Source organism: Bubalus bubalis, chromosome 5, assembly GCF_019923935.1.
Source record: "Bubalus bubalis isolate 160015118507 breed Murrah chromosome 5, NDDB_SH_1, whole genome shotgun sequence".
Taxonomy (NCBI): domain Eukaryota; kingdom Metazoa; phylum Chordata; class Mammalia; order Artiodactyla; family Bovidae; genus Bubalus; species Bubalus bubalis.
Genome location: NC_059161.1, coordinates 54,808,610 through 54,834,780, shown reverse-complemented (window position 1 = coordinate 54,834,780; position 26,171 = coordinate 54,808,610). Strand labels below are relative to the sequence as shown.

General features: G+C 40.3%; 1 protein-coding gene across 5 annotated transcripts in view; it reads left to right on the top strand.

Annotated features, from left to right (window-relative positions):
• DISP1 (dispatched RND transporter family member 1) overlaps nt 1-25,755 on the top strand; it is a 218,627-nt gene extending 192,872 nt beyond the window's left edge. For 4 of the 5 annotated variants that reach the window (XM_006057256.4, XM_044943153.2, XM_044943152.2 and 1 more), the window contains exons 3-8: nt 2,755-2,784; nt 9,889-10,012; nt 10,845-10,972; nt 11,331-11,428; nt 13,687-13,784; nt 22,123-25,755. In XM_006057256.4, coding sequence (XP_006057318.4) covers nt 2,755-2,784; nt 9,889-10,012; nt 10,845-10,972; nt 11,331-11,428; nt 13,687-13,784; nt 22,123-25,734 — 4,090 coding nt within the window. In that variant the 3' untranslated portion in view covers nt 25,735-25,755. The remainder of the gene's footprint in view (nt 1-2,754; nt 2,785-9,888; nt 10,013-10,844; nt 10,973-11,330; nt 11,429-13,686; nt 13,785-22,122) is intronic. The other variant, XM_044943155.2, reaches the window with a different exon arrangement.
• Nucleotides 25,756-26,171: the final 416 nt, after the last annotated feature.

Below are 26,171 nucleotides of genomic sequence, written 5' to 3'. Positions count from 1 at the left end.
ACCCAACAGACATGAATTTGAGCAAAGTCCAGGAGATAGTAGAGGACAGAGGAGCCTGACGTGCTGCAGTCATGGGGTTGCAAGGCATGGGCATGACTTAGCAACCAACAACAAATGTGAACTGTATCTCAGTAAAACATAGTTTTAAAAACATCAATATATAATTATATTTGAGAAGACTGTGGGGATTTTCCCTTGGTAGATTTCCCTTGGCATCTGTGTATGCATTTGGGTTTCCCTGGTGGCTCAGACAGTAAAGAATCTGGCTGCAATGCAGGAGACCTGGGTTCCATCCCTGGGTTGGGAAGATACCCTGGAGAAGGAAATGGCTACCCACTCCAGTATTCTTACCTGGGGAATTCCATGGTCAGAGAAGCCAGATGGGCTACAGTTCATGGGGTCACAAAGAGTCAGACATTACTGAGCATAAGTTACAATTAGATATGTAAGAAATGTCTGTGGCACTTTTAAAGAAGTTTTTACTTTAACCTTTCTGATTAGCCACCAAATTAATGATTCTTGCAGCATTGAATAAAAGGGAAGTAAAGTGGGTAGTAAAGCTTAGGATTCACAGATATGAATGTGTTTAAGTTACAGAGGGTACGTTTGTGTCTATGTATGTGTTTAACAGGTAGATAAACAAATAGAAAATAGAGCTAAATTTACTTGTGTTGATATTTATGTCTTCATTTTCTTGCTGTCCATTGACTACTGATTTCACATCTGTCAAACCTGAGAAAAGTAATAAAAGATTCATTAATTTTCATTAATAAAAGATTCATTAATTAACTAATTCATTAATTCAGAAAACTCTGATCTGACATCTACAAGGGACCCTGCATTATACTAGACTCTGGAGGTGTGAGCACAAATAAGATAGGTCCCTGTGTGTGCTTTTAATGTCAGTTTTTAGCTTTTAAAGGGAATTCTCTTTATTGTATATATATTTTAAAATAATACATTTTAGAGTTGATTTCTTTAGTAATGCTAAAGAATATTCACAAATATTTGGTCTCATATTTATTTGTGAAGCAACAAGGTCTCTTACGCTCTTCTTACTAGAAACTCTAAATTCCATATCTCCCCACAGAAATACTACTTATTTTCATATATGACAGATGAATACTTTATAATTATCCCTATGTCATTTTCCCCCCTTGGTATTACAGATTGACACACACAAGACTAAGAACAGCAAAGTGGGGATCAGGAAACATGAATTCTCTCTACAGCTCTGTTCCTAAGACCCTGAATGACCAAAGGCAAACAGAGGCTCATCTCTGAAAATAGGACTGGGATGGAATTGGGATATGTCTTCTCTAAGACTGTTTCCAGTGCTTGCAATCTCTGGGGTTGTTTCATCTCCTTGAGTATAATATTTTTAAGGGGCTTAGAGTCATCAACGAGGACATGTGCAAAACACATGAAATTTAGAACATATGCATCTTTTCTGTAAGCAGATTGATACAAAGTGCATTCTGGAATGTGAGTTCCATGAAGTTTGGGACCCTGTTGGTCTCATTCATGGCAATACCAGGAGTTAAATAAATATTTTTTAAAGAATGAATACATATATATTAGTAAGACATATAAATAAGAGAGGGAAGAATAAGAAAGGAAACTTTAGATCTCAAAGAAAATCTAAAACAGAGGTCTAACTACTGAAAGAGTAATAGATTGAAGTAGAAAAACCAAAAATAGATGTTTCATTTTGTTTTGTTTCCTCAAAGTATGGTATAGCCTGGTGGTAGATTTCAGATTAGGAGAGAGTACACAGGTAGGAAATTACTCATTTACTAAGCAAATATTTAAGTATCCTCTCAGTATTATTGTAATGGTTATCAAACCTTTTGATCTCACAACTTTTTTACACTTTCAAAATTATTAAGGATCCAGAGGTATTAATATTTTATGTGTTATATCTGATATGTACCACATTGGAATTGAAACTGAGAAATTTAAATTTTTTAATTTAACTCTTTTAAAATAATGACTGTAAGCCCTTTACATGTTAACATAAGTTATGAAAAATAATTTCCAAAATGAAAAAAAAAACTGTAGTGAGGTGATTAGCACTGTTTCACATTTTTGTAAGTCTCTTTGATGTGTGATTTAATAGGAGACAGCAGGCTTCTCATGCTTGCTTCTGCCATCAGTCTATTGCAGTCTGCTGTTTGGTTGAAGTATATAATATTATGGACGAAACCCAGCCTTAAAGAGGTATGGGGTTGGAAAAGGGAGGCCCTGAAAAACCTCTCTGTGAAGGATATGAGGAACTCCCAGGGGTCTTCATCTCACACGGGGAGAACCATTGTCTTCCAGCATGGTGAAACATGAGCAGTGAATTTTGTAACTGAAGAGATGATATGATATTTCTAGCTGAGGAAGGTATTGATGTCCAAATTAAAAGAAAAAAGATGTAAGTAAGAAGCAGCTCGGATTGGAGAGGTACGTGGCTTCCTGTTGTGAGAGAGATGAGGGAATCTGTAGCTATAGGTTTGGAGAATGTCTGGTATGACTATGATTCCCCTAGGAGGGTGTGATGAACGTCTGAGAATATGCCACCTACTGGCATACAAGGTGGGCAACATTCATTATTAAATCCAAAATCTCTCAAATAGACATGTCTTTTTTAACTCTTCAAGGATTCTTTCATAAGGAGAGATAATAAGTGAAATGTTATATGTATATATAAAGCATTTGTTTATATTATGATGCCTTGTTTCTGATTGTTTTTCCTTTGCTTTTTTCCAGACCATCCAGACCTTTCAAGTTACCAAAAAGGTAAAGTAGTCTGGATCATCTTATGAAATAAGTATGTGCTTTTCCCATTTTAGTATTTTCTTTACGTTTTGCTGCTGTTTTTGCCTTCCTCATTTGTATTTTTGTGAAGGAAAATTGTATTTCCTCTGATTTGGCTGCTTGAGGAATCCTGAACTCCAAAAAGTGGTTTTAATCCCAAGGGAGTCTTTTAGCCTTTAAATTCTAGTTGGGTTTGATCATTTATGGGCTTCCCTGGTGGCTCAGCTGGTAAAGAATCTGTCTGCAATGCGGGAGACCTGGGTTCAATCCCTGGGTTGGGAAGATCCCCTGGAGAAGGGAAAGGCCACCCTCTCCAGTATTCTGACCTAGAGAATTCCATGGACTGTACACCGTGGGGTCGCAAAGAGTCTGACACGACTGAGCAACATTCACTTTCACTTTGATCATTTATATTTGCATGATTATTTTGAATTCTTTCCTGTATGGCTTGGCTTCTCAGTGTCTTACTTATTGATGAGAGAGAAACCATCCAGCCAACTGCCATGACTTGAACTCACAGCAGTTTATTTCAGATGGATCATCTGTGTCTCTTCATAAAAATTTTGTTGTCATGTTAAGATGGAGGTACTTTTTTATGTGAAAATTTTTAAGTTTGCATTTTTTAGTAGAAAATCAAAGTTTTAAATGGACAAATGTTTCCAAAAAAAAAGCATTGTCTCATCAGATGTCCTTTTGCATGGTGATTCCAAATATGAGGTTGTTAAGAAATTCTTCATGATATTTGAAATTCATTTGCTAAGGAAGCTCAGATGCTGATATCTCTGAAGCCTTCCTCAGGAAAGTTATTCTTTCTTTGGAATAAGATTGCTACATAAATTTTAATTAGTAAATTCCTTTTATATTTAAAAATATTAATTTGTAAATTGTAATCAAATAGACATAGCATAAAATTTACCATCTTAGCCATTTTAAAGTGTACACTTCTCTGGCATTAAGTACATTCACATTACTGTACAAACATCACTACCATCAGTCTCCAGAACTTTTTTCAACTTGCAAAACTGAACCTCTGTACCCATTAAATAGTACCTGCTCATTTCTTCCTCCCCCCAGCTCCCAGCAACCACCATTCTTCCCTGTCTCTATTAATTCCATTACTCTAACATCTCATATGAGTGGAAGAGTACAGCATTTGTCCTTTTTTGACTATCTGATTTCACTTAGCATATTGTTCTCAAGTGTCATCCATGAGCATGCATCAGAATTTCCTTCCTTTTTACGACTGAATGATATTCCATGGTATGCATATACTACATTTTTTTTTACCGAATTTTGCAACAAAAAATATGGAAAAAAGATGAAGGAAAGAGGTTATACGAAAATGTGTCATAAAGTAAATATGACACATGAAGAAAATGAATTTCCATTTTTCTGGAAATAATAGGGTCTTCTTAAATGACCAAAAGTCTTACATTTTGAAAGAGTCATATGTATTTTTCTCTGTTAAAAGATTTGTATTTTTAAAAGTTTTCATTTCTTCTTTTCAATATACGCACATGTAAATACAACTTCTTCCTAAAATTAGCTTTTTCTGATTCCCCTTTCCCACCCTAGCTGGCAGTAATCTTTTCCTTCATAGAATTCACAAAATTTTTTATCTGCATCCTTGTAAACATACACCTCTGTTGACCTAGTTCTGTAGGTATTTGTGTACCTGTCTGATTTTCTGAATTAGGCTCTAAGTTCCTTGAGGATAATATCCATATCTACTATGATTTTATTCCCAGAAAACCTGCGTCCTTACTATGTAATACTAACTGTTGAATGAGTTTATTACTTCACAAGAAAGAGTTCTGTACTGTTTTCTTCTGTGAAATTCCATAGGCTTCAAATATTCCACTAAATTGATAGTTGATGCCACTAGAAAAGTTAGGATTAATAACATTTAGAAACACAGGAGGAAGAGATTTTTTTTAGGAAGCAAGCAGTAGCTAAAGCGTTAAATATTTCTTAGGTAAAAGAAGATGAAAACCAAGACAATTGACATTGGCAGTTTCAGAAGACTCACCAGAGCAAAAGCCAGGCTATTAAGGGTTAAGGACTGGGTAGTTGGTCAGGAAAAGAGGCCTCAGGTCCGAGGTACTCATACTTTCTAAAGCCTGGCTCTCCGCTCGGAAAGGAAGGGGAGAAAGAGGAGAGGGTTTCCAGAAAGGCAGCAAAAGTCAAAAGTTTAGATCTTTGTAAACTAAGAGAGGAAAGTTTACTATGGAGGGTCTTATTGTAATACAAATGGTCCATTTAAAACAGGTCCCCCTTATAATGTCACATGAGCATAAGTTCGCCCTGTAAGATACTTCATTTATTTGTTTTAACAGTTATTGCTGATCTTTTTCCAGAGTAAACCCAATAATAACGTGATTGAGAATCTATGAGTATGTTTGAGGGACTTCCCATGTATGCGTGTGTGCTTAGTCGTGTCCAACTCCTTGCGACCCCATTGACTATAGCCCACCAGGCTCCTCTGTCCGTGGGATTTTCTAGGCAAGAATACTGGAGTGGGTTGCCATGTTCTCCTCTAGGGATCTTTCTGACCCAGGGATCAAATCCGAGTCTCCTGCACCACAGGGAGGATTCTTTACCACTTGAGCCATCAAGGTCGATACACCTCATGAAAACTTTAGCAGGGCAGGAACAGCCTGGACCAGGGTGCTAGGCAGCCTGCCCACTCACTCAGATGTGCAGTTCACCCACAAACGCAATCCATTCTCCCTGCTCCTTCTGTTATCTGTCATTTTATAGAAGGAGAATGAATCCTTCATATCTGTACTGTTTGATACGTGACCTCTTGAGATGATGATGTGCTCTTTTATATTGGGTTGGTCAAAAAGTTCATTCAGGTTTTTCTGTACCAAGTAAAAAACCCAAATAAACTTTCGGCCAATCCAATCCAACAGTGCCATGGGTAGTGCTGCGGGCCTAACCTAAGCAGCTGATACAGCAGTAGGGCCTTGAGGAAAACCATCACCTGGTCAGTCAGTCATTAAGAAAAGACTGCCTGCTGTCATCCAGGAGCCAGAGAAGTGGATGGCATGTACAGTTATGTTGTAGTGTGGTCTAAAGATGTACAAAATTAGATCAGGCAGATGAAAGACAATTACTACATGGTATACAGAGGAACATAGTATAGTAAAAGAGTGGTCCTTTGGGAAATTCTTCCAATGCATGTGTAGTTGACTTTTCAGAGAAAAGAATGCACAGGTCCTTTATTCAAATTTAAACTTAGAATATGTACCTTGAACTCAGATGCATCATGAAGGGAATTAGCTAGAAAAATGTAGCTGTAAGATTTATAGGTCATTTTTAATTTCCTTTACTTCTCCAGTTTTCCTGCTTTATTAGATTTTTGTCATAATATTACAACCATTGTCTGGGTTTCATATTATATATGAAACTTTTGTTTCCCACATGGTGACCGTAGCTACACAACATCTTAGCATAGACAGCAGGAAGCAGAAATAGCCTCAGTCACTGTGTGATATTTAGGAGAAACCACAGTCTGAGTGATATTTACTCAAAAGAGTTAGGGCTTTCCCCCCGTGGTGCTTGATGTCCTCAGGATGGTGATTCCATTTCTTAAGTGCAAGCAGTTGTCTCTAGGAAAGGTTAACATGTGAAACATGTGCTGTGTGAGGAAGTGGACTTGTAAAAGGGTAAGGTTAAATGTGTTTGGAAGAAATGTGCTGAAATCACTAATACCGTAAAGTTTCCATATGTAGTCCATGCACAGATATGGTAGAGAGCAGTGCTGTAAAATCAAAACCAAATGTTTTCAAAAGCAAGAAAAAGCAATTATTGAATGAGTTTTTAAGATTGCTGTGCATGTGTGCAGATTTTTCAAGACACAAACAAAAAGTCATTATATAGGCAAATTAAACCACAGTATGAAAACTAAGCAATTTGGGGCCCATGGCCTTCTATTGATAACATGTTTGTAGGTAAAAATGCATAACTTCTGGTTTATTTGAAAGAAAATCGATCCATTTAATATAAAGTATAATGAGTAATTGTGTAAGCCTGGAGCCCTTTTCACTTCATAGGGCTGATATTTTAAAGGTCTAAAATGTAAAGGACTTTTTTTTTAAACCTGAAGCAATGAACAGAAAGTCTCAAATGTGCTATTGACAAAGGATTTTATTGCTTCAAACCAGTTACTTTCATCTTGGTTTGCATTTGGTGGAGGAGGAAATAAAGTATAGAAAATATAAGCATTGGGTGTGTTCTGGAAATACGAACGATTCTGACCACTTGGTGTTTACATTTGAATAACTACAATCAACATATTCTGATTTATGTGTTTTCAATACATTCAGGATTATTATTAAGTTATTCCACCTTATCTAGCATAATTTTTCCTTAATGAGTTTTTAAATGCAGAATTTACAGTTAGTGAATCATGTTTAAACTTGAAGTCCTTTGGGTCTATATGATTTTGTACAGAGAAATTAAGAGTGTGGCTTAGGAATTTAATCCTAAATGACAGTTTTGGAAAGCATCTGTTTGCGGCAAGTTGATTTATTCTTGATGTCTTTTGTTTCTCTTGTGTTCAAAGCAAAAGATGATATCATTGTGGCTAAGAAGCCAGACTCTTAAAGCAGACTACCTGGCTTCCTAGCTTTGTGACTTTTTTTTAAAGATATAATTGATATGTAACATTATATAAGTTTCAGGTGTATAACATAATAATTTGATATTCATATGTATTGTGAAATAATCACCACAATAAGTCTAGTTGACATTCATCACTACACATAGTTACAAAATTTTTTTCTTTCTTGTAGTGAGAACTTTTAAAATCTACTCCCCTAGCAGCTTTCAAATATACAGTATAGTATTATTAACTATAGTTACTATGCTGTACATTACATCCCGAGGACATACTTGTTTCATGACCGGGGCCAGCTTGTGACTTTGAACAAGTTATTCAACCTGACCATGCCTCAGTTCCATCTCATAAATTTGTTGTGAGAATTCTGTGAGATGATAATCTATGTAAAGCATCAGAGCAACTGGAACTCTTAGTGGGTGCAAGCTATTATTCTTTATTCTCCTAAGGTTGCTTTTAAAAGAAAAATAATGAAAAATGCCTGTGCAAGTGCTCCCTTAAAGCATAATTATATTTTATTTAATGTGAATATCTCTATGAATCCAGATCTATGAAGTTGAGCAATCAGAATATAAAAATCAGCCATCTATTCTTAGAGACATCTTGTAGCTTTTTTCAGAATTGTAGAGCCACAAGCTTTCTTTAAACTGCCAGCATGATTTTAAAGAAGAAACTCAAAATATCTGAGCAAGAAGTCTATTTCAAATGAGCTGTAAATAGCCATCACAGCAGCCCAATGAGCTAACACTGTTGAGACTTAAAGAGTAATTGTCCAGAAGTTAGATGTTTCTTTTCTTCTCTGATAAAAGTTCAAGAAACCTGAAGTTGGCAGAATACATTTTGAATTTTAGAAGAGTTCAATTTAGTCAACTTCTATTAAGCACTAAGTTGTTAGCAAGATCTGCAAGCATCAGGTTAGGAAGGCCTGGTCCAAGATCTTACAGAAGGGCCCAGAAACAGGTCTTTCAGTGGAAGATAGTGAAGGAGGGTGTGGGAAGGGTATTGGGAGAAATGACTTGATTGTGGGATTTGGTAACAGAGAGGAGTTTCTGAAATGTAGTAAGAAACCACAGCCAGGCCATGGTGATTAGAGAATTGAGGGAAGATAGATATATGGGTGTTTATATACTAATCAATAGATAGTGACCAAGCACCTTTTAAAAGACACTATTTTGCAGACAGGATCATCTATATCATTTTTCTATTTGCACAGCAGAAATAGAGACACAGACGTAGAGAACAACTGTATGGATATCAAGGGGGAAGAAGGGATGGGAGGAATTAGGAGATTGGGTTTGACATATACATACTACTGATACTTTGTGTAAAATAGATAACCAATGAGAAGATACAGGGAACTCTACTTAGTGCACTGTGGTGACCTGAAATGGAAAGGAATTCCAAAGGGAAGGGATATATATATGTGTATGGCTGATTCATTTTGCTGTACAGTAGAAACTAACACAATATTGTAAAACAACTATACTCCAATAAAAAATAATTTTCAAAAAAGAAAGTATACAAATGTTTAGCAAAAAGAAGGCACTAATACTGTACTAAATCAACCAGTCAATCAAATCAAAAGTCTCTGCCCTCATGTAGCTCACAGTCTAGTGGATAAGTTCATTATTGTTCTGTGTCCAACTTTTTGTTTTAACTAAAAGGAAGGTTAATAGGTTTATGGGGAGGTTTCAGTTTGGTTTGGTTATTCTTAAGACTTACAGGCTTTCCCGGGTGGCTCAGCAGTAAAGACTCTGTCTGCCAATGCAGGAGACGCAGGTTTGTTCCTTGGGCCGGGAAGATCCCCTGGAGAAGGGAATGGCAACCCACTCCAGTATTCTTGCCTGAAGAATTTCATGGACAGAGGAGGCTGGCAGGCTACAGTCCATGGGGTCACAAAGAGTTGGACATGACTTAGCATCTAAAACAACAATTCTTAAAGCTTACCTGAACCTGTTTATGGGCTGGGTTCTTTTTCAAGAAGTGATGGAGTGAAAGTAGGAAGAAAGGAATAACCAGAGAAACAAAAGTTCTGGAAGAGACTGCAAAGAGGATGGAGCCTCTGTTAAAATATATTTCTTTCCACTTCAAAAGTGTAGATTCAAGATCTTTTTCCTAGGCACAGATATAGCAATGAAATATTACTTGTCAGAAATGGACATTATGCTCACTTTCAGTTGGTTAGATAGCATGACCGACTCAACAGACATGAATTTGAGCAAACTCCAGGAGATAGTGAAAGACAGGGAAGCCTAGCATACTACAGTCCGTGGGGTCACAAAGAGTCAGACAAGACTTAGCAACTGAGGAACAACAGTTTATAATCTCATTAGCTTTTTCATTGATAAATACCTGTACTAGGTTTGAAGTAGGAAGAATTAACAAATTGCTCTGTTAGGTAGTGAAAAAACTTTACTCTGCTTCTAAGCGGCTTTCTCTGTGATCTCTCTCTGCTTTTGTAGTTACGCAGCCCTGATAGCAGACTGGCCTGTGGTTGTCTTGGGCATGTGCACGGTGTTCATCGTGGTCTGTGCCTTGGTTGGAGTATTAGTGCCAGAGCTTCCTGATTTCTCTGATCCATTGCTGGTAAGGAAAACTGAGCCAATAGACTCTGCTTGTCTATTTTATTTAGCCTTCGATCATCTCAAAAGATTAAGCATTTTAGGACACTTTGTCTTATGCTATCTAGTACCCTCTCTTTTGAAACCTTCTCAAGCCATCAGTAAGTATAGTCACTTTCTGAAAGAGGAAAGACTTGTTTGTATTCTCAGGTTCTCAAAGGCGGTCAAGGAACTTGCTCACCTTCAAAAATCTGGAAATCTGTTTCTTGGTCTCCATGTTAAGCTAAAAAGCTGTAAATTGGAGAATCTGCAGACTATAAAAACATTTTCACAAAATCTTTAAAACCAGAATATCACCTTTTTTTTCCTGAGGAAGTTAAAGGAATTTCAGTGTTACTAAGAGAGAGCAGGGTCTGTTTTTAAGTATTGAAAGATGTCCCTCGGGTGTGGAATAGGGAGGAAAATATGAATGAGGATAATGATAACAATAAACTCTTTGTAAAACATGCATAACATAATTTAATTTGACCATAATGTTTTATAACATAAAGATAAGTATTTACTAAATGCTAGGGATGCATATGGAAGAGAAGCTTCAGATAAGTTTTTTATCCTCCTCTTTGCTGAGATATGTAACATACCAAAGAATCAGGCCGTTTTGTCACAGTAAATAGGTGATCATTATTATGTCAAATCATCTTGGTTTAATGCAGTTCACCTCTGGAGTAGCTGTGAGGAGCATATTTATTTTCTGTTGAAAGCTATCCATCACCTTGACATTGCCTTCCCAAGCTGTTATAACTATACTTAGCCTGAAATGAAGTACACTAATGGGAATTTGTAATATTTTGCCTTAGGGTTTTGAACCAAGAGGGACTGCAATAGGCCAGAGACTGGTCACATGGAATAACATGGTGAAAAATACAGGATACAAAGCAACATTAGCAAATTACCCCTTTAAATATGCAGATGAACAAGCCAAAAGGTAACCGTTTATTAACTTTTAGACAAAACACTGCTAATGAATTCCACTTACAAACTGCCTGTGCAAAACGATTACATCTAAAATGTGTGGCTCAAAATCTTTACCACTGAATGTGTTGAAATTGTCATTGTCTTTTAAGATTGTGTTGTCTGTTAGTGAAGGTTTGGGTTTGGGTTTTTTTTTTTTTTTTTCCTTTTTCAGGAGTGAGAAAATTAATGGTGGTTGCTTATACCCATCCGTCCAACTTCATACCAAGCACTAAATAGGTCATGGCTTTGAGGCAGTATTGTTACCAGTAGGCTTCTCATCCTTGGAATGGTGAGGACTTAACTGAAGATCAAATTGTGTTCTGTTTCAGCCATCGGGATGATAGATGGTCAGACGATCATTATGAAAGAGAGAAGAGAGAAGTTGACTGGAACTTCCACAAGGACAGCTTTTTCTGTGACGTTCCAAGTGAGTGGCATCATAAATGACAAACTTCTCCGAGTTTCCTGGGATTGAACTTGACTGATAACCTAGACTGTCCGGGTGTGTGTGACTGGTCACACAGCTTTACTGTTTCTATCATGCTTCAAGAGATTTTGTTTAATTAACTTGTAATTTTACTTCTCTAGGTTAGTCAACCACTAATCTGAATTTTGGAGAAGGCAATGGCACCCCACTCCAGTACTCTTGCCTGGAAAACCCCATGGACAGAGGAGCCTGGTAGGCTGCAGTCCATGGGGTCGCTAGGAGTCGGACACGACTGAGCGACTTCACTTTCACTTTTCACTTTCATGCATTGGAGAAGGAAATGGCAACCCACTCCGGTGTTCTTGCCTGGAGAATCCCAGGGACGGGGGAGCCTGGTGGGCTGCCGTCTATGGGGTTGCAGAGAGTCGGACACGACTGAAGTGACTTAGCAGCAGCAGCAGCAATCTGAATTTATTTACCTATGATTAAAAAAAATAATGAGCGAAAAAGAAAAAAATAATAAGAGAGGATTGAGTTATAGCCAGTTTTAAGACAGATATAAATCTAATAAAATTATTGACCTTGCTCAATATTTCAAGTCATTTTAAAAAACTCCTTGTACATATTTTTAGATTGAACCCTGAAATAATCTACTGTCAAAATACCTGTATTAATAGCCTTCTTGTGCCTGCCTTGTCATTAGGGATTGGTGGAAGAAAGACGAACAAATAAAGTCCAGAGGTTCAAAGCTTGCGTGTCTCAGCGACCCAGCTCATATATGGATGAGATAAGTGAACTGAGTTAAGACAGCAGGAAGTGATGGTGATTAAAGAGTATATGGCAGAATATGGCCTTGGAAAAATGAGGGCCCAAATATTGTAAGAAATTCCCAGAGGCCAGGAATCCTGATTTCAGTGTGGCATCTGATCTCTAAATGTTGGCAGCAAATTCACTAAACAAAATCTGCTGTCGCCTAGAGTCAACCTGGTTCCTCTGTAGCTGCCAGGAAAGAAGAGTTCAGAGCCTCAGAGAAACATGTTAACTTTGTATGTCACTGATTAGCCCTCCTGGTTACAAGTGAGGAATTGTGATAACTTCAATTTCTGATTAAGTGAATATTAACATTGAAGCTCCTTTGGTTTCACCTTGTTTTGTTGTGGCTGAAAATCCTTCTAAGATGTGTTTTTGTCTTATCTTCTTAGATCACTAGGGGACCTATTGGGTCTTAGATGTTTCTATATCTATTCAAACTTCAGGGTCTTTGTCTTGAAGACAGTTTACTAAAGAAAACTTTGTGACCATTAATAAATGCTCATGTAATAAAGCTTTATTCATAAATTTGCCAATTGATTTTCTTTGTTTGCACCATTTGGCATTTTCGATCATATAAAATTAACCTACTTTGTTTCAATTCACTTATGTTAATTTTTTAATGGCTGAGGGAGCAGAAACAGTACTTATTGATCACCTGTTTTTCAGTATCTCATTTAATTCTCAACACCTTCTTGAGAAAGTGTTGCTGTCTTTATTTTACAGATGAGGAACTGAGGCTCAGGGAAGCTGTTAGTTGCCTAAGATCACCTAGCTAGTAAATGACAGAAGCTGGTTACAACCCAGTTTTCACTCTAAAGACCATGTTCTTTCCAGGATATCACACAGCCTCCCTTGTTCGGAGATGTATTTTGTAACAGTATGATTCTCAAAATATTTTTTCTAGAACTCTGAGCACTTAGCAAGAATGACGAGTATGTCTGTGATCCTGGCTAGCATTCTGTATTTAGCTGACTTTTGTTAGTGCTTTAAAATTGACCGCTTGCCATCTTTGCTCTCTAGTTAGCTGCCACAGAGAACACCCCTATAATCCATTCTTGATATGCGCTGGTGCCTCATTCTTTGATTTTATATACCACTGTGGTGATATGTTGTGAAATTAAGAGGGAGGCATTCAGTTGGTTTTCTGCCAAAAGTTCTTATGTATTGTTCTTCCTAATTACAGTCTGATCAGAACTAGATATGTTACATAACTGCTATGATTTTTAAGATGCAGTGAGTCTACAAAGGCTTTGAGGTAAAGCAATATTTAAAAAAAAATGTTTTTTTTACATTTTTCTCCTGGAATTTAATGAAAGACAGGATTCCCCACTGCTGATGAATTGCCCATATGGTTTCCCAGTTTGAATTATTTCTGAATGCTGAGTCTTCTGAAATAAATGAATAATTTATAAACTTTTTTCTTTTTTTTTTCCCCCTGTCACCAGGTGACCGATATTCCAGAGTAGTGTTTACTTCAGCTGGAGGGGAGACATTGTGGAATTTACCTGCAATTAAATCAATGTGCAATGTAGATAATACAAGGGTATGTAAAGTAAAACTGAAATCTGTTCAGCACAAATAAGGTTATATTTCTGAAACTCCTTTTACTGCTGAGCCTGGTGCCTGATCAGATGAAAGCACTTAAGTGGCTTACCTACTGAAGAATAAACACCAGGAGAATGGCTTTGCATTCTTTCCAACCCCAGGATCAAAGTGTTTCTGTTTCCCCACCTTTAAAACATACCATCTTCCTTAATAAAGATCTCTTTCTTTCCCACTCATGTTCTTTGTCCTTGATAGTCTTTTGTGTTATTTCACAGCTTATTTCCTTTCAGGATAATAGTTAAGCCTTTTTCTTCTTTTGTTGTATTTTCTCTTTCCTAGTTTCATTGTTCACTCCACTTTCCCCCTGAGGCAATTGTCAGCATCTTAATTATGCAATGAAATGCTCACCTTTCTGGCAATCAATGGATCCTTTTGGCCGGTGACCTCAAAGGAAAATTTAGGGCACAGGCTAGGAGAGGACATCAAAGAACATAAATACAATATCTATGGAAATGGCCTGAGTAATCCAATCCAGATTGTTCTGAATTCTGAACACCTTAATGCTTTAACAGGACATAAAGATATAAGAAGACAGGCACTTCCACTCCTAATCTTCTGTAGAGCACCAAAAAAAAATAAAGTCACCTACTTGGAAGAGCAGTCAATTTCATGTGTTCAGATGTAGGTTCTCCAAGTAGAAACTGCTGTCTAAGGTCACTAATGGCCTTGTCCAAGCACAGTAACAAGGCGGAAAAGGAACTTGTATTCTGAGCATATTTCTATTCTCAATTAATGTCTCAATTTGATCACTATCAACTTCGGCTGGTCTACCTGACCATGGAGCATTGTCAAGTGAGAAACTCCAGCATGAAACCCAATAAAATGTAAAATCACTTGTCAGTTGAAAATCTAATCACATGCCCTAAGAGCTAGCCTGACAATCCAGGGAAATCACCTGTTCTATTAACAGAGTTCTTTAATGCATAGGAGGCGAAAGGACCCTTTGAGGTCACCCACAGACCAGCACTGTCCCTGTGCAGATAAAAGGACCTTCTGAGAACTGAGTGGCTTACCCAGGTCACCTAGTTAGTTGGTCCCAGATCTCCTGACCTCATTCTTCATTCCGAGAGGCCATTTATATATTTTGAAAATAACTTTTGCATTGATGAGGATATCAGGATTTTCTGTGAGTGCCATCTTGTCTCTGTGCAACTCCAAATAGACCAAAGTCACAAACCATCTATAAACAGCCTACAGTTTCTTCATCAGCGAGCCATTTTTGTCGTATTTTGTTCTGTTCTACAACAATCAGTGGATTTTTGAAAGCTACTCTGAGCATATTTCTCCCTGTTATGGGTTATACCCGTTCTCATACAGAAAGTTGACTCTAACTTTGGAGAGCACTTGCTGTGTGCAAGGCTTTATGCTGAGAATTTTACATCTCTCACCGTAAACCTGTGACCTTGGAATAATACCTTTTAACAGATGAGCAGTTAAGCTTAGAGAAGTTAAGCCAGTCTGGTTACTTTATAATCACACCTTGGATGAAAACAATTCATTAACCTCTTAGACCCTGTTATTCCTACCCTTGCAATTAATCTTTAGACCTTCCCTCCCTTGAAGACACGAAAGTGATTGAATTCACTCAGTTGATTAACAGTTGATATTTCCTGAGTGTTATTGATATTTGTCAGGAAGTATTCTAAACACTTTAATGAATTATTTCATTTAATCCCCACAACAGTGTTAGGAATGAAACACTCATTTTGCCTGTTTTGCAGATGAGGAAGTTCACACAGGTGGTAACTGACAGGTGCAGGATTTGAACCCAGACAAGTCTTAATTCCACTGCCAATACAGGTGATGCGGGTTCAATCCCTGGGTCAGGAAGATCTCTGGAGGAGAAAATGGCAACCCACTCCAGTATTCTTGCCTGGGAAATCCCATGGACTGAGGAGCCTGGCAAGCTACAGTCCATGGGGTCTCAAAGAGTCGGACATGACTGAGCAACTAAACAACAACAAAAGTCTAATTCTAGAGTCTCTGCCTTTACCCTCCATTCTTTATGCTCCCATAATGCAGATTACTGCTCCCTCTCCCATTTATCTTTTGTATTGTTCTGCTATATATACCATTTCCCACTCAAATGAACCTCAAAGAATCATCATGGCCTAGAATAGAATAAGTACCTTTTTTAAAAAGCTAGCAATTTATTCTGTGAGTACATCTTAGATTTTTAATAAACTCAAAAGCCGGTAAGCAGTGCTGTGCTATTACTGCTTTCATAAGTGAAGAGTATATTATATATACATATATGAGTATATTTCAGATGATAAGATATCAGCACCAATAGGAATCTTACAAAAAGGCATACAGAAAGGATAAATAACTGAATGAATTACTTGAAGGAACACTAGTGGGTGGAAAATAAAGCTAAGGAAGAGACTGGACATACAATAATGCATACCCCACAATTCTGTGTATTTGCGTGGTGGTGAGCTTCAAATTTGTCTTTAACCTTCCTGGCAACCAGAGCAAAGAAGAATTCATGGTCAGAGACAAAAGTCACTTAAATAGAGTGACAAGTTTGTTTTTTAGAAGAAACCCATCTTGCCTTCATACTAAGACAGGAAAGGATTGTTCCCATACTTCCAAAAGAAGTATGATGTTCTGAAGAAAGTTCTTAACAGAAGGTTTAGCAGGTTTACGAGAGGTACAGTATTGATTCTTACTTGGTTTGTAAACCATATCTCAAGTAGGTTGGTACTGGAGATATAGCAGAAGCTTTTCTACAAGAGATAAAGCAATGAAATCTCAATACGTGGTTTCTAATGGTTTGGCTTGAAGCAGCTGCAAAATTTAAACTATTGAAAAAAGTAGATATACTTTGCTTGTCTTTTTTTTCCTCTACTGAGCTCATCATAAGAATGTTTGGCTGTGACTTCAAGCCTGTACTCCCTGGGAAGAACATAACGATTTGTAGTGCTCTTGTGAAAATGTGAGGAACAGACCCAAAGACGCATCTGAATGAATGGTCAAGCCACTGACAGATACATACCAATAAATGAATAAACATAACCAAGGTCCTGAAATTCTACCTCAAGGAATTTGGTTGTAATTTGAGCTTTTTAAATTAAATGCTATTTTTACCAATTGCAAATGTCCTTGTATTCTAGCCTCAAACTCCTGCTATGAACTTAGAACAACATGTTTCTCACAGAGAATATATTTAGTGATGTCTTGTGTGCACACTCAGTCATGTCTGACTCTTCGACCCCATGAACTGTAGCCCATCAGGTTCCTCTGTCCATGGGATTTCCCAGGGAAGAATACTGGAGTGGGCTGCCATTTCCTCCTCCAGGGGATCTTCCTGACCCAGGGATCAAACCCACGTCTCCTGTGTCTCCTGCATTAAAGGCAGCTTCTTTACCGCTTGAGCCATCGGGGAATAATACCTAGTGGTTAACGGTTTAGATTTCAGATGATTACTGTACCTTTTTGAGTCTCCCAGGTCAAGACCCTTTGGGGATTTTTATTTGTGTTGGTGCTTTGAGCAAACGGTGTCCTGAGGCTACTTGACAGTCTTTCCCTTTCTTCCCCCCCTCAAATCCTTGCTATCGTACCTAAGCACTTGATTATTAACAACGATTAAGTTGAATGAGACACATTTGAAATGATCCAGAGCAGAAGAGCTTAATCGTTGGTCAGTTGACTCCAGAAAGCATCCGGTAATCAGTGTAATGTCACCATGAGACCAGGTGTTTCAACTGTTTCCTGCCTGTGTTGATAGCACAGTGAGTTCAAACACCAGTTCCCATTTAAATTACATGGCACTTGTACTCACAGTTCAGACGGGTACTGGTTTCCTGACGCTGCACCTGTCTCCTCACAGAAATGCTTGATTTCTGAGACTCTCTCAAAAGGGGACTCAGTTGCTTCCCCTGATCTTCTTCATTACTTTTTCCTGCACTTCTGCATTCCTGTGGGGCATGCTGGCAGAGAGTCATTAGTAACAAAGATGTTTGTGTGTCTAATCTTGACTCTGCTGGAAACTCTTAACCCTGGTTTTAGTCTTTGTACACTGTAGACATTGGTGCTCAGAGGAATCAGCTTGTACTAGGGATTTGAAATTTGGTACCTAAAACCCTTTTTACTTAGGTAGCTTTTGTGGACAGCTGGAATACACCCCCCTCCTCTGAATCTTAGAAGATTCTAGAAATGTGTTTCTTGATGCTTGGAGATTTTGTTTGTTTGGTTTTTTTTTTTTACATTTTGGCTGCACCATGCAGCATGTGATGAGGGAATCTGAGTTCCTCAACCAGAGATTGAACACAAGCCCTCTGCAGTGGAAGCTCAGAGTCTTAACCACTGGATTGCCAGGGAAGTTCCCTGATGCTTGTTTTAAAGAGAGCTGTGGAGCCCTTGCTTTTTCTTTCATCTCTAGGCTCCCTTCAACTTTTATACATGAAGAACTTAGTCACGTGGGGAGTGAGAGTCCAGCAGTTGATTGAATCTGGTATTAAGGGCTTAATTTTCTTGCCTTTATTGTTTTCTCAGTGTCTTACCATATCTCCAACTTGGCCATTAGATTTGAAAGTTAAGGTATTTAAACTATGCTGGTTTCTTCTTTTTCTCTATTTGAAGGCAACTCCACCCCTGCTCCCATCTGACCAGGGAAGTGTGCAAAGGCGTGTTAGCACCACACAAGCAAAATGATTTCCTAAAACTCCCATCTGTGAATACCTAGAATGAAAAGGGCATCCCTCATGAGAGCTGCAAGATATGGCTCTCAGAAACTCCATCCTTATTTTTATAAACTTCAAAGATTTCAAAATCATTCCTATGATGGCAAAAATATGCAAAGATACAGCTGCGTTCTGCATGAAGATACACCTGCTTGCCAAGCGCTTTCAGCCCCACAGTGTAACATATGACTCTGTATTGGGGCGTCTCCATCCCAGATGACTAAGCCGTGCTTCTCTCTCATTGCACTTGCGGACTTTGGCACTCTGTCCACAGGTTCACATAGACTCTTAAACATAATATGTTGCTTCTCATGCGAATTGTCATCATTGCTTTTCTTGTCTCATTTCCCCACCTCACCACGAGCAATTTGAGGGCAGGACCAATTTGCCTTATTTGTCTTGCCTGCTGCTGCTGCTGCTAAACTGCTTCAGTCATGTCCGACTCTGTGCGACCCCAGAGACGGCAGCCCACCAGGCTCCCCCGTCCCTGGGATTCTCCAGGCAAGAACACTGGAGTGGGTTGCCATTTCCTTCTCCAATGCATGAAAGTGAAAGTGAAGTCGCTCAGTCGTGTCCGACTCCTAGCGACCCCATGGACTGCAGCCCACCAGGCTCCTCTGTCCATGGGATTTTCCAGGCGAGAGGACTGGAGTGTTGTCTTGCCTAGGTGCTCAATAAATATTTTTTCTTTTGGATGGATGGATGGATGGGGACATACAGCATCACTCCCTGAAAGCCTAGATGACCCTTGAGCTCCATGCCTTTAGATTTAGGGCACTGGCATCCAACTCAGGATAAATGTCTATTTTCTGTCGTTATTTTTTACCCTCTAAAACAGTCCTCAAAAACTGTTTTCCAAAGGTTGTACATCAGCCAGCATCACCTTTGAATTTGAGGATTGGCCCTCCAGAGGCTCATTAGCATTTATTTTTTATAGCAGCCATCAAAGTTGTATTTGGTCTGTGTTTGTCATGTCCAGCTTTTTAATCTCTGGTCAGATACACACATAAAAAACCCTCTGCAATTCTTTGAAAAGGTTAGGCAAGGACAGAATTCTGTGCCTTTTTCCCAGTTTTAGCTGGCAACCCTGTTTCCTTTATGTTTGGCGTTTGGTTATTGGGACAAGTACAGATATGTTCCTTCTAGCTGATAGTGGGTTTTGTAATGGATACAGTTCATTTTCTTCCATCTGAAAACTGTCAGACACTATGCATTACCTTTCTTTCAATTCAGTGGGCTGAGCCCAGGGACTTGCCTGTTATTTCTTTATGGGATAAAACTGGTTATCTGAGAGATGCTATTCCAGGATTTCCTGTTATTTATTAGGTGGTTCAGTTCCCCCTGAGTGAGCTTATGTGAATGTTTTTACCTAGGAACAATTAAATGTTAATTATCCTGTTTTATGAAATGTCCAGTAATTATCACTCTCTAAAAATGAGCTTGAAAATTAAGCCTTTGTTAAAATCAGCGTTATTTTAGTACACTGTATAACAACCCTTTGATTCATTTTTTTAAACTCCCAATAGAGTATCTTTTTGGACTTTCCTGGTGGCTCAGACAGTAAAGCGTCTGTCTACAATGTGGGAGACCTGGGTTCGATCCCTGGGTTGGGAAGATCCCCTGGAGAAGGAAATGGCAGTCCACTCCAGGACTATTGCCTGGAAAATCCCATGGACAGAGGAGCCTAGTAGGCTACAGTCCATGGGGTGGCAAAGAGTCGGACACGACCGAGCGACTTCACTATATGCTATAGAGTATCTTTAAAAAAACAAACAAACATTTTTTATTATGGAAATTATCAAACAGATGCAAAAGTAGACTAGTAGAATGAATCCCTGTGTGCAGGTCGGAGAACTTCAGCAGTTCCCAGTATATGGCCAGTCTCCTTTCATCTACACTTTGCCCCTTACAGGATAAGTCCCAGTAAAGTATGCTGATCGCCAGGGCTTAATGAGTTACAAGTAACTTGGTTCTTGGATAAGTCTGAGTTCTAAAGATGACTTGTTCAACATCTCTACTTTGAGAAAATATTTCAGCGCATGATTGATAAAATGGCAACCCACTCCAGTATTCTTACCAGGAAAATCCCAAGGACAGAGGAGCCTGGTGGGTTACAGTCCATGGGGTCGCAGAGAGTCGGATATGACTGAGCACACACACACACACTTTAAAAAAAAGGGAAAGGGTGGTTTTAATCTCATTAGGAAAAAAATTCTGAAGCCCTTCTTGAACTTGGAGTTTCTTCCCTGGAACAACCTTTGGTAGACAGAGATGAAGAAAGTGATAGGGGTGGGTCGTCTTTAGCCCTGGCACTTCCAGAGAAGTCTCTGGACAGGCTCGAGAGCAGGCGGGTATTTCTTACTCTCAGCCTCAGGGTAGAGGGGCCATTCATGTACTTTATAGTTTTTAAAGCAATAGGATTGTGCAGGCTTCACTCTAACCTTACCAATGCCACCTTTGGCATTGGAACAGATTTCAATTTTCTGTACGAAGAACAGCCATAAGAAGAAAAGCCTTCTCCAAGAATAGTGTTCCAAATGAAATACTGTCCACATTAAATCCAGAATTGTTACTTACTAATATGCAGCAGACCTCTGTTTACCAAACAGAAAGTTCCCCAAAGAGGGAGGGGTGGTTAGCCAACTTGAATAAACTTTGAAGGCTGTGGAAGAAATAAATTCCTACTTAAGTATTTTATTACCTGTATATGTTTATTTAAAATCATACATATATCATTTTAATTTAGAAACATTTCCCCTTTCTACTTATATATCAGGAAACCATTTTATTCCAGGTTTTTCATGTATCTTTAGCATCTGCTTCTGATATTATTACCAGGATCACTTTTTGAGGTTCACTGACAGTTTTCTAGAGAATATCTAAAGATGAGAATATCTAAAAATGAGCTTGAAAATTAAGCCTTTGTTAAAATCAGCGTTATTTTAGTACACTGTATAACAACCCTTTGATTCATTTTTAACAACCCTTTGCCTTCACCTAAGATGATGGAAATATAGTACCTCTGTGACCAAATATTTCATACTGATCACCAGAAATTTTAGGTGAAGCCACAAATTCATTTCATGTATCAATTGGGCAATTGTTCTCTTAATTAATCCAGTAGGTGTTCATACATATGCTTCACAGCCTATCCATTTAATTGCTTTTTAAAGTGACTTTGAAAGGGCTTGTTTACCAAAGAGGTGTTAATTTTATCTCCTTTTTGAAACCAAACTGGCATTGATTGAAATTGTTTCACACTTGGATGTCATCCCCAAATAGTAGTTTACTGTTCAAAATGAAGTGACCTAGCAGGAAAGCCTAATGTGCTGCAGTCCATGGGGTCACCAAGAGTCAGACTGAGCAACGGAACAACAAAGTGAGCCTTCTGTAGCCGGAGAAAGCAGACTGGGTCGGGGGTGGGGTGGGGTGGGGTTGGGGAGGGAGTCTCACCTTGTAGTCAAACTGACACCTCCAGAGGATGATTCTGTAACTCCGGTAACTTTCCTGCCCCTCAAGGCCGCAGTCCTTCAGACCTTTGCATGAACCGATTTTAAACGGCAGTCCTTCCGCCTGTCTCTGTCTCCGCAGATCCGATCGCACCCGCAGTTTGGCGATCTCTGCCAGAGGACCACAGCTGCTTCCTGCTGCCCCAGCTGGACGCTGGGGAACTACATCGCTATTCTGAACAACAGATCATCCTGCCAGAAAATCGTGGAGCGCGACGTCTCTCATACCTTGAAGCTTCTCCGGACCTGCGCCAAACACTACCAGAACGGCACCCTGGAGCCAGACTGTTGGGACATGGCGGCCCGGAGGAAGGACCAGCTCAAGTGCACCAATGTGCCACGGAAATGCACCAAGTACAACGCCGTGTACCAGATCCTCCACTACTTGGTGGACAAGGACTTCATGGCCCCGAAGACAGCCGATTACACACCCGCTCTGAAGTACAGCATGCTCTTTTCGCCCACCGAGAAAGGCGAGAGCATGATGAACATCTACCTGGACAACTTCGAAAACTGGAATGCATCCGACGGCGTCACCACTGTCACCGGCATTGAGTTTGGGATCAAACACAGCTTGTTTCAGGATTATCTTCTGATGGATACGGTGTATCCCGCCATCGCCATGGTGATCGTCCTTTTAGTCATGTGCGTCTACACCAGGTCCATGTTCATCACCCTGATGACGATGTTTGCCATCATCAGTTCTTTGATCGTGTCCTATTTTCTTTACCGCGTGGTGTTTAACTTTGAATTTTTCCCTTTTATGAACCTCACCGCACTCATTATTCTGGTGGGCATTGGAGCAGACGATGCTTTCGTCCTATGTGACGTCTGGAACTACACCAAATTTGACAAGCCTCACGCGGAAACATCAGAGACAGTGAGCATCACGCTGCAGCACGCTGCCCTGTCCATGTTCGTCACCAGTTTTACCACGGCAGCTGCCTTTTACGCCAACTATGTGAGCAACATCACGGCCATCAGATGCTTCGGGGTGTATGCGGGGACAGCCATCCTCGTCAATTACGTGCTGATGGTCACGTGGCTTCCCGCGGTGGTTGTCCTGCACGAGCGGTATCTGCTTAATATCTTCAGCTGTTTCAAGAAGCCCCAGCAGCAGATTTACGACAACAAAAGCTGCTGGACGGTGGCCTGTCAGAAGTGCCACAAAGTCCTTTTTGCCATTTCAGAAGCATCTCGAATTTTTTTTGAAAAAGTCTTGCCGTGCATTGTTATTAAGTTTCGCTACCTCTGGCTATTCTGGTTCCTGGCCTTAACGGTGGGCGGGGCCTACATCGTCTGCATAAACCCAAAGATGAAGCTACCCTCCTTGGAGCTGTCCGAGTTTCAGGTGTTCAGGTCGTCCCATCCTTTCGAACGTTATGACGCCGAGTACAAAAAGCTGTTCATGTTCGAGCGCGTCCACCACGGAGAGGAGCTCCACATGCCCATCACGGTCATCTGGGGTGTATCCCCAGAGGACAACGGCAACCCCCTAAACCCTAAGAGCAAAGGGAAGCTGACCTTGGACAGCGCCTTCAACATCGCCAGTCCAGCTTCGCAGGTCTGGATTTTGCACTTCTGTCAAAAACTGAGAAATCAGACCTTCTTTTACCAGACCGACGAACAGGACTTCACCAGCTGCTTCATCGAGACCTTTAAGCAGTGGATGGAAAACCAGGACTGCGATGAGCCTGCCCTGTACCCATGCTGCAGCCACTGGAGCTTCCCCTACAAGCAGGAGATTTTCGAACTGTGCATCAAGAGAGCCATCATGGAGCTGGAGAGGAGCACAGGCTACCACTTAGACAGCAAGACCCCAGGGCCGAGGTTTGACATCAATGACACCATCAGGGCAGTTGTGTTAGAGTTCCAGAGTACCTACCTCTTCACCCTGGCTTATGAAAAGATGCATCAGTTTTATAAAGAGGTGGACTCATGGATTTCCAATGAGCTGAGTTCTGCCCCTGAGGGCCTCAGCCACGGCTGGTTTGTCAGCAATCTGGAGTTCTACGACCTCCAGGACAGCCTCTCCGATGGCACCCTCATTGCCATGGGGCTGTCCGTGGCCGTGGCCTTCAGTGTGATGCTGCTGACCACTTGGAACATCATCATAAGCCTTTACGCCATCATTTCGATTGCCGGAACTATATTTGTCACCGTGGGTTCTCTCGTCCTGCTGGGCTGGGAGCTGAATGTTTTGGAGTCAGTCACCATTTCGGTGGCTGTGGGCCTATCTGTAGACTTTGCTGTCCATTATGGGGTGGCTTATCGCTTGGCCCCAGATGCTGACCGAGAAGGGAAGGTGATCTTCTCCCTGAGTCGCATGGGCTCTGCCATCGCCATGGCTGCGCTGACCACCTTTGTGGCCGGGGCCATGATGATGCCCTCTACGGTTCTGGCTTACACTCAGCTGGGCACCTTCATGATGCTCATCATGTGTATTAGCTGGGCTTTTGCCACCTTCTTTTTCCAATGCATGTGCCGGTGCCTTGGGCCGCAGGGGACCTGTGGTCAGATCCCTTTACCTAAAAAACTCCAGTGCAGTGCCTTCTCCCACGCCTTGTCTGCAAGTCCTGGTGACAAGGGACCAAGCAAGACACACACCCTGAATGCTTATCATTTAGATCCCAGGGGCCAGACATCAGAAATGGAACACGAGTTTTATGAATTGGAACCTCTGGCAGCCCACAGCTGCACAGCCTCTGAGAAGACCACTTATGAAGAGACCCACATCTGCTCTGAATTTTTCAGCAGCCAGGCAAGACACTTAGGGCTGCCTGTCCATGCAGCTTACAACAGTGAACTCAACAAAAGCACCAAAAATGAAACGAGCCCTGCCTTGTTGCAGGCCTCCCTTGAACAGCACACCATGTGTCACTTCTTCTCTCTGAATCAGAGATGCAGCTGCCCAAATGCCTACAAACATTTGAAATATGGCCCGCCCTCTTGCCAGCAGATGGGCGACTGTTTGTGCCACCAGTGTGCTCCCACTGCCAGCAGCTTCGTGCACGTCCAGAACAGCCTGGCGCCTCTGAGGGCAGCACACCAAGCCCCCGAGGGCTTCGTGCATCCAGTCCCACACATCCACCCCTGTCCTGGCCTACAGTGCAGGGCAAAACCGCCTGGAGCCCAGAATGCTCTGCCCAGGAGTTTCTTCCTCCACCCAGTGCAGCACATTCAGGCCCAAGAAAAAATCACTAAGACCAGTGTACACAGTCTTCAGAGCCTCGAAGAGCATCTTCCAAAGACGATAGAGCCATCATCGTTGGTCTGCAGAAGCGCTGGAGCCTTACACAAAGCCTGCTGTGGTCCTGAGACTCACCCAAGGGGACTCTGCAAAAACAGAGACCTTGGGACCACAGAGGGCAGTGGCGGGGCCACCGCCAAGGACTCCGTTTCAGTGAGTCAGACCAACAAGGCAGAAAGGCAGGTGGAGCCGAGCCCATCACAGACTGATGTCATTGTGAGCTCAGAACATTTAAATCAGAATGAACCCAAATTTCTATTTAACCATTTAATAGGGGAGGCCAGTTATAGGTCCTGCCCAAACAATCCTCAGAGCTGTGGCAGAATTGTGAGAGTTAAGTGCAATTCTGTGGACTGTCAAATACCAAACATTGAAACCAACGTGCCTGCTGTATTAACATCCTCGGAACTTTCTGGCGAAAGTTTGTTAATAAAAACACTTTAATAAATATAGTATTAAACCAGTGCCTCAGTCCTTCCTTTGAAATAGAAGTAAAAATCTGGAAGTTTAGAAACAGTCCCAAAATACAGGAACAAGCAAGTTTCACTTTGTTAAAAATCATGAAGATTCCATATGAACAATCAACAAACTCACGTATCTAATGAGTGTTAAAAGGGTTAGCTGTTTGGGGTTTCATATTTTCAAAAAGCACAGTTGTTTTTTGACATTTATACTCAGCTTGAACAGTTATTGCCTTTCTCTACCCTCTCATAGCAGTGAGTCAGAGATTTAGGGTCTGAATTATCTAGAACTTTCCTTTCTCCCTGGCAGTTGCATTTACCTGATAACCCTTATTCTAGTGCCTTTGGTTGTCAGTAGTCAGGGCTTTTGATGACTTAAATACTGATTTTTAAGAAAGCTACTTCAGTTAGGATCCAGGA